Here is an 8759-nt window from a genome sequence, read left to right as displayed (position 1 = left end):
AGAGCTTAGGGATAATGAGCCCTATTGAAGGTCTTTTGTCTTGTTTTTCACCAGATCCTTCCTAGCATCCTCTTCAATTCCAGCTAGAATGCTGTGGCAGGCGCTTTGCAGATTTGGTCAAAAGCTGGTACGCAGACGTACGCTGGAGCCAGGCATGGCTGAGACTCGCTTTGCCAGATGCTTGAGCACTCTGGATTTAGTGGCCCTAGGTGTGGGCAGCACGTTGGGTGCAGGCGTCTATGTCCTGGCTGGTGAGGTGGCCAAAGATAAAGCAGGACCATCCATTGTGATCTGCTTTTTGGTGGCCGCCCTATCTTCTATGTTGGCTGGGCTGTGCTATGCAGAGTTTGGTGCCCGGGTCCCCCGTTCGGGTTCTGCGTATCTCTACAGCTATGTCACTGTGGGTGAACTCTGGGCCTTCACCACTGGCTGGAACCTCATCCTCTCCTATGTCATCGGTGAGATGGTGGGGCAGGGGGGATCTACACAGCCAGTGAAGGGGCTTTGAGCCAGGAAGTCTGGGTGGAATGGTGAAGTGAGCTATTCAGCATTTGCAGGACTTAAATATCCATAAATGTGTGTGTTTGTTGTGTGTGGTGGGGCGGGGGTGGGGGGCACCCCTGGGAGGGTTGAGGGTATGGAGAAATTGTTCCTTCTCCTTAATTCTCTCCTGGTTTCCTTAATTGACTAGTTTTGATTCTTAAAAAGTAAGACTAGGTGAAGATAGCAGGAATTCTTGCAAGACTGGTCTGGGGGAGGGAGGAGAGGAGAGAGGAAACTTGACCCCATATTTCTCTCTCTGCTCCACCAGGTACAGCCAGTGTGGCCCGGGCCTGGAGCTCAGCTTTTGACAACCTGATTGGGAACCACATCTCTCAGACCCTGCAGGGGAGCATTTCACTGCATGTTCCCCATGTCCTCGCAAAATATCCAGACTTTTTTGCTATGGGCCTTGTGTTGTTGCTCACTGGTGAGGCAAGGGACAGGGCCAGTGACGGGGGTGGGGCGGCTAGGCCTGGAAGCTTGGTGGAGGTGATAGCGGTGAGAAAGAAGAAAAGCTGGGAAGGAGTGGTATGCACATAGAGGCGGGGAAACAAAGCTTGGACTGAGGCATTTCCTCCTCAGAGTCCTGAATGCCTCTTTCCCACAGGATTGCTGGCTCTGGGGGCTAGCGAGTCGGCCCTGGTTACCAAAGTGTTCACAGTGGTGAACCTTTTGGTTCTCGGTTTTGTCATCATCTCTGGCTTCATTAAGGGAGATCTGCACAACTGGAAGCTCACAGAAGAGGACTACAAACTGGCCATGGCTGGACTCAATGACACCTATAGGTTAGGAGACTCAGGAGATGCTGAGATGAGAACATGATGGGGAACAGGGGATCCATGCTGAAGGATTCTGGATCGGGAGTGGGGAGGAGTAGGAGCCCAGGCCTTGAAAAGCCAGCTCAGCAGTTGGGCATTCGGGAAAAGGAACAGTCTTGGTTGAACACACCCTTACCTTTTCTACCCCTTCTTTCACTTTAGCTTGGGCCCTCTGGGCTCTGGAGGATTTGTGCCATTTGGTTTCGAGGGGATTCTCCGTGGAGCAGCTACCTGTTTCTATGCATTTGTTGGTTTCGACTGTATTGCTACCACTGGTAACACACAGTCCTTCTCTTCTGTTGGGGGCTTGGGCACTGTGTGTGCTCAGGCTGCGAGCAGGTTGGGGGTGGTAGAGGAGCCAGCCTGCTTCTCTGATTCAGAACCTTGTGCCCCTTCCTGCAGGGGAAGAGGCCCAGAATCCCCAGCGTTCCATCCCCACGGGCATTGTGATTTCACTGTTCGTCTGCTTTTTGGCCTATTTTGGTGTCTCTTCGGCACTCACGCTCATGATGCCTTACTACCAGCTTCAACCCGAGAGCCCCTTGCCTGAGGCCTTTCTCTATACGGGATGGGCCCCTGCCCGCTATGTTGTAGCTCTTGGATCCCTCTGTGCTCTTTCTACCAGGTCAGTGTCAAAAGTTTCCTCTCCTCCGCTGTCAGAGTCTCAGGTGATAGCATTCCGCACTGGTGAATACCCCTCAAAAGGGCTGTGAGGAGAAGGTGGAGACACCTTAAGCTCCACAGTCCTGAGGAGAGAGATGACGGTCAGCTCATCCCATTCCGGCCATTCTTTCCAGCCTCTTGGGCTCTATGTTCCCCATGCCTCGGGTGATCTACGCGATGGCAGAGGATGGCCTCCTGTTTCGTGGCCTTGCCCGCATCCACACCAGCACACACACCCCCATCGTGGCCACTGTGGTCTCTGGCATTATTGCAGGTGAAAAATCGTCTCTGCTTTTCACCTCATTGTTTCACCAACCCCCTCCACTTTGCTCTTGGCCTTGGCTCATGTTTTCTGCCCATCAATTTCAGCGTTCATGGCATTCCTCTTTGAACTCACTGATCTGGTGGACCTCATGTCAATTGGGACCCTGCTTGCTTACTCCCTGGTGGCTGTTTGTGTTCTCATCCTCAGGTGAGGCTCCCTTCCTCTGAGTATGGTGGTTTGCGTGTTTATTCTTGGATGAGGAGTGATAGGGATCTGCTCCCACTTCCCCTCTGCCTTCATCATCCTGGTTGTCCTTGAGGGTTATGGAAATCCATCCCTGCCAAAAAGAGCGGCTACCCTTAGTCGTGACAGGGAAGATTGACCTGCCTGGGAGAAGATGGTTGGAGTGGTTAAGCGTTGTTCCTAATACTGCCTTCTTCCTCTTACCTCAGGTATCAGCCTGACCAGGAGATGAGGAACGAGGAAGGTGAAGTGGAGTTGCAGGAGGAGAAGATCCCCAAAGCAGAGAAGCTGACCCTACAGGGACTATTTTGTCCACTCAACTCCATCCCCACTCCACTCTCTGGCCAAGTTGTCTATGTTTGTTCCTCACTGCTTGGTGAGCATTGAAATTTTTCTCTGGGGTCAGCATGATGGTGGGGTGGTGTGTGGCATTTGGTGGCTGAGGAAGAGCTAGAGAGAGGGTGACCCTTCTTGGAATGGGGAGCCTAATGTCTGAACATGTTGGTCTCAGAGTTGGTTTTGATGTTTCTCCACTTGACTGTTGAAGCTCTACTGCTGAGTGTCCTTTGCCTGGTACTGGCCCAGTGGTCCACTCCACTGCTTTCTGGAGACCCAGTGTGGATTGCAGTGGTTGTGCTGCTCCTGATGCTCATTACTGGGTTCACTGGGGTCATCTGGAGACAGCCACAGAGCTCCACTCCCCTTCACTTTAAGGTAAATGACCTTTCTCATTCCCCTGCAACCAACCCATCTTGGAAGAATAGGATCCAAATAACTTGCAGTCTCATACACCTTCTTTTATTGGACCAAAAGGAAAGATATAGGAGGTACCTCACCAAAGACGTCTTCTCTGACCCTTTCCTGTTCCATTTCCCGAAACTTTGCATATTCTTAGAATCCCGTGTGAGGTACACTACATGAGTGGGCAATGAAACACACAGCATGAGTAGGAGCTGGACTCTCCCTTTCCTGGCTTGAGTAGCTTAGGGATCTCTTTCTATAGTACCTTGTGGTCTGTACAAAGAAGATTTTGCTTTGTTCCCAGGTACCCGCTTTGCCTCTCCTCCCACTAGTGAGCATGTTTGTGAATGTTTACCTTATGATGCAGATGACAGCTGGCACCTGGGCCCGATTTGGGGTCTGGATGCTGATTGGTAGGTATCCACTTGGGAAGAGTAGGCCTCTTGGGTGTCCTGTTCCAATTCCTTTCCCTCTTGGTTTCCAGTAGGAACCCCATTAAGCCTTTACCTACCTCATTGCAACCTTTCCCTGCTAGGGTTTGCTATCTATTTCGGCTATGGGATGCAGCACAGCCTGGAAGAGTCTAAGACTGACCAACCCTCACTCAAGTCTAGGGCCAAAACTGTAGACCTGGATCTCAGCAGTGCCTGTACCCATTCAGTTTGACATCATCACAACCCGAATGCTGTCTGGTATCCCTGCACAATAACGGAGAGTACTCCTGACCACACGGAGAGCTAGGCTTCGCATGGGATGTTGGAGGGGACATAAATAGAGCTCTGTATTTATTGTGGAGTGAAGGATGTGTCTTTGCTGTTTCTCATCTTCTTTTTTTTTTTTTTTTTTTTTGGTTTTCCTCACTTGTCTACTTTTTAATTGTATCTGTAGCTGCTTACTGGCTTTAAAAAAAATATTATTAAAAGAAACTAGAAAAAGAAACTATGTCTTGTTCTTTGCTTGCTAGAGATGACATGGAGCCTGACTTTCTGTGTGGAGAGCTTCAGATAAGTGTCTTTTGTTTGCTCCAGTCACCGCAAAAGTACCTGTTGTGCCTATGTGTGCTTCTTGTTGGCTCGGGGTTTGAGTAGGGTGGTGTAAGTAGCCATCAAGTCTAGTCACACTTCAAGGAACGATCTTGAGATATGTTTTCCCCTTGCTGCACTCAAGGTTAGGCTCTGAATAAGTAGATGGCCATGTCACTGGGATTTGGGGGTGGACTCTGATCTCAACACTGACATTGGTCAGGGCCTACACTGAGACCATTGTCTTCTGTTCTACCCCTTTGAGTTGGACCCATCCCAGATTCCTGTGAATGCCTGAACAACAGAAATTTTGGCTGGGGCATTTGGTACTGCTCGGAGGAGGGGTGGACAATAGGAGAGGTTTGGTAAAGGACTGGGTATATGTATAGATACTGATCATAGCAAGGGAACACAAGTTAGAGGTCTGTTCAGACCAAGAACTATTCATCTGTTAATTCAACAGATACGTGAGGAGCTCTTATAAAAACGCCAGGCCTCATGCTGGGTGTCGGGGATACAAACATGAATAAAACAAAGTTCCTTCCCGTAAGGAACTCCCAATCAGGGGGAGACAGTAGGTCAAAAGGAAACAATGGGATTTGTCCCAGGGCAGGGGTAAGTGCTTAGTGTTGCAGAAGCATGAAGGACATGCTCGACTTAAGTCTCTGTTTTTTGTTTGTTTGTTTGCTTTGAAGGGCCACACCTGCGGCATGTGGAGGTTCCCAGGTTAGGGGTCAAATCAGAGCTATAGTTGCTGGCCTATGCCATAGCCACAGCAACTCTGTGTCCGAGCTGAATATGAGCGAGGCTGGGCATTGAAACTGCAACCTCATGGTTCCTAGTTGGTTCGTTTCTGCTGCACCATGATGGGAACTCCATTGACCTAGGTCTTGAGTAGGTGTTTTTTTTTTTGTTTGTTTGTTTTTTCTCGGTCTTTAGTCTTTTTAGGGCTGCACCTGTGGCATACAGAGGTTCCCAGGCTAGGGGTCGAATCAAGAGTTGGAGCTGCTGGCCTACACCACAGCAACTTGGGATCCAAGCCACATCTGCAATCTACACCACAGCTCACAGCAATGCCAGATCCTTTACCCACTGAGTGAGGCCAGGGATCCAACCTGCGTCCCCATGGATACTAGTCAGATTCGTTTCCACTGAGCCACGATGGGAACTCCTTTAGTAGGTCTTTATGAAGTGGACTGAGGGGAGGGATTGTCTGCTGGTGAACAGTGAGCCCAAAACCATGGAAGTGTGAAAAAGCTTATTGTACTGGGGAGTATGGCACATAGTTTAATGTACCTGGAGCGTGGCATATACAGGTTTGTCATGAAAGACAGCAGACTACCTAAATGGCCTTGTATACCCTACCTAGGAATTCACATGTTATCCTTAAAAAGGTGTGTGTGTGGAAGGGAGCGGATGTTGTCATTGAATGATTCCAAGCAAAAGGAGTGGTTAGATTTGTTAGTCTGGCAGCAGCAAGGAGGATGGCTTGGTGAGGGAATTTAGAACCATGTGAATAGCTGCCATTTATTGAGTATATGTTATATGCCAGGTACAGTGCATACCATTTCTTTTAGTTCTTGCAATAAGCCAATGAAGTAGATGTAATGATACTTATTTATTTTACAGGTGAGAGAACAGCTTTTATGTAAGAAATATGCTGTAGGTCACATAACTTAGAATAGTCAGAGCCAGGATACAAACCTAGTTCTGTGTAATTCTGCATCCTATGCTCTTTAACCATTGTGACATGGCTAGCAGTAATTGGTTAGGAAAGCACTGTTAGTCCTTTGGGCAGAATATTTTAGGGGTTTTGGTTCTTGGGATGTAGAAGGTAAGAATGAAGTGGACAACTTAGATCTCTGGGTGAATGATCAAATTATTAGCCAAGATGGAGAGTGTAAGAGGAAGAGCATATTTGGGGAAAGATAAATTCAGTTCCAGATATGCTTAGTTTATAAACATAGGAGTTTAGCATCGTGTATGTGAAGATACATAATCACCTATTGGAAATTTGAACTAGGCTAGAGGTTTAGGCTAGAGTCAGAGATTTAGGAATTATCAACTCAGAAGGCAAATGAGTATGTAATGGAAGCTGTGTGTAGGGCTGAAGATTGCCTTCAGGCAAAATAAAATCAAAAAAATTTTGCAGCACAAATTGTATCATTTACTTTATACATGAAGAGCTCTTATAAATCAATAAGAAAGAGATGAATAACTTGATAGAAGAAAATGAGTAAAGGAGAGCACAGGGAACTCTACTCAATATTCTGTAATGATGTATATGGAAAAAAAATCTGAAAAAAGAATGGATACATGTACATGTATAACTGAATCACTTTGCTGTCCATCTAAAACTAATACAACATTGTAAATTAACTATATGCCAATGAAATTTAAAGAAAATGAGTAAAGGATGTAGTTTTCAGAAAAAGAATATAAAACACCAACAAATGTAAAAAAAGACTCAATCTCACTTATCAAAGAAATGCAAATTAAAACAACCATGAGAATTCAGTTTTTACAGACCAGCAAAACGAATTTCAATGACAAGGTGTTGACAAAAAGAGGTTAAGCAGGCAATCTTACGCATGACGGGGATATGTATACTCTTGTAACTTGCGGAGGGTAATTTGATGATATAAGAATTAAAAACATTCCTTTTAATCTGACATTTCCACTTATAGAAATTATTTTTTTAAAAAAACTTTAAGGATATTTCGAGTGATATTATTCATAATAGCATAAAACTGGGAATCTACCTAATGTGCACCAGCTAGGAAGTAGTTAAATTACAGTACATTAGTTCTGTGGAATATTTACACAGCCATTAAAAAGATGAAACAGAATTATATGTGCCAAGAGGTGATAATGGAAAGAGCTCCAAGATATACTTTAGGTATTCCCGTTGTGGTGCAGTGGAAATGAATCCAACTAGGAACCATGAGGTTGTGGGTTCGATCCTTGACCTCGCTCATTGGGTTCAGGATCCGGCGTTGCCATGAGCTGTGGTGTAGGTCGCAGACGAGGCTCAGATCCCACCTTGCTGTGGCTATGGCTGTGTCTGTGGTGCAGGCTGGCAGCTTTAGCTCTGATTTGGTCCCTAGCCTGGGAACCTCCATATGCCACGGGTGCGGCCCTAAAAAAGCAAGGAAAAAAAAAAAAGATATGCTTTAAGTAGAGACAAAACAAAATGGAACAAAAACTCAAGAACTCAAGGTGCAGAATATTTGCGTGAAAGAACAAAAGAGGATGCATTTATACATATTTTTTTTTTCCCTGGGAAACTTAACTAGCAACCTCTCATTTCTCTTTTGTACTTTTCCAGTTTTTACCAGGTACAAACACTACTTTTAAAATTCCTTTTGGAGTTCTTGCTGTGGGGCCATGGACTGAGGATCTGGCTTTGTCTCTGGTGGTGCGGGTTTGATCCTGGCCCAATGCAGTGGGTTAACGATCTGGCATTGCTGCTGCTGTGGTGTGGGTCGCAGTTGCAGCTCGGATTCGATCCATAGTCTGGGAAATTCCATATGCCGTGGGAACGGCTGAAAAATAAAAAAAATAAAATCATTTTATAATCATCATAATAGTAAAAGATTGCAGGAAACTCTAACATTGAAGGCGTAGAGGAGGAGAAGGGCTCTGCAGGAGGTGGAGAAGGAATGACTGAAGAGACAGGAGAGTGATGTGGAAATCTAGGGAGGAAGGAACTTCTAAGGAGCCAACAATGCCAAATGCTCTCTAGAAAGCCCGGTTAAATAAAATGAGGACAGAAAGGGTTCATTGGTTTTGTCCATTAGGACGCAATTGATCATGTCAAGAGCAGTTTCTGTCAGATGGTAGGGGGGATTGCAGTGATTGAGTGAATGGAAGAGGACAAGGCTATAGGAGAGCATTTCAGGGCAACAAGCTGAAGAGAGTTGAGAGAGAGGTGGTTTTTGGTTTTGCGGTTTTTATTGTTTTTTAAAGATGGGCAATTTTTGTATTTACATGCTTAAAGGAGATTGTCGATGGAGAGAGCAATATATCTTGGAACTTATAAACCATTTGTGAAGGAAGGAGTAGTTCTGTGATTTGGTTCTTTAGTCTTTTTTCATTCAGTGCAGTTTTCCCCAAACCTCAGACAGGTAGGAATAACCTTCATGAGTTTTTCTCTATTTGTGTAATTCCCGTACTATTAAAAAAGAGCACCAGGGGTTCCCATCATGGCACAGTGGAAACAAATCCGATTAGGAACCATGAGGTTGCAGGTTTGATCCCTGGCCTCGCTCAGTGGGTTAAGGATCTGGCGTTGCCGTGAGTTGTGGTGAGGGTTGCAGAGGTGGGTTGGATCTGAAGTTGCTGTGGCTGTGGCATAGGCCAGCAACTGTAGCTCCGATTGGATCCCTAGCCTGGGAACCTCCATATGCCAAGGGTGCGGCCCTAAAAAGACAAAAGACAGAAGACAAAAACAAAACAAAACAA

General features: G+C 46.1%; 1 protein-coding gene across 1 annotated transcript in view; it reads left to right on the top strand.

The window, feature by feature from the left end:
• SLC7A3 (solute carrier family 7 member 3) overlaps positions 1 to 4208 on the top strand; it is a 5252-nt gene extending 1044 nt beyond the window's left edge. The window contains 11 exon segments of the mRNA NM_001130973.1: positions 55 to 458; positions 812 to 970; positions 1151 to 1328; positions 1524 to 1636; positions 1764 to 1986; positions 2159 to 2298; positions 2394 to 2496; positions 2742 to 2908; positions 3080 to 3246; positions 3578 to 3686; positions 3809 to 4208. Coding sequence (NP_001124445.1) covers positions 89 to 458; positions 812 to 970; positions 1151 to 1328; positions 1524 to 1636; positions 1764 to 1986; positions 2159 to 2298; positions 2394 to 2496; positions 2742 to 2908; positions 3080 to 3246; positions 3578 to 3686; positions 3809 to 3939 — 1860 coding nt within the window. The 5' untranslated portion in view covers positions 55 to 88 and the 3' untranslated portion in view covers positions 3940 to 4208.
• The last annotated feature ends 4551 nt before the right edge of the window (positions 4209 to 8759 follow it).

This window comes from Sus scrofa, chromosome X (assembly GCF_054392235.1).
Source record: "Sus scrofa isolate SSC_HxYL_T2T_F1_AM1 chromosome X, Sscrofa_HxYL_maternal_Yorkshire_Landrace_v2.0, whole genome shotgun sequence".
Taxonomy (NCBI): domain Eukaryota; kingdom Metazoa; phylum Chordata; class Mammalia; order Artiodactyla; family Suidae; genus Sus; species Sus scrofa.
This window is presented reverse-complemented; position numbering and strand designations above follow the sequence as displayed.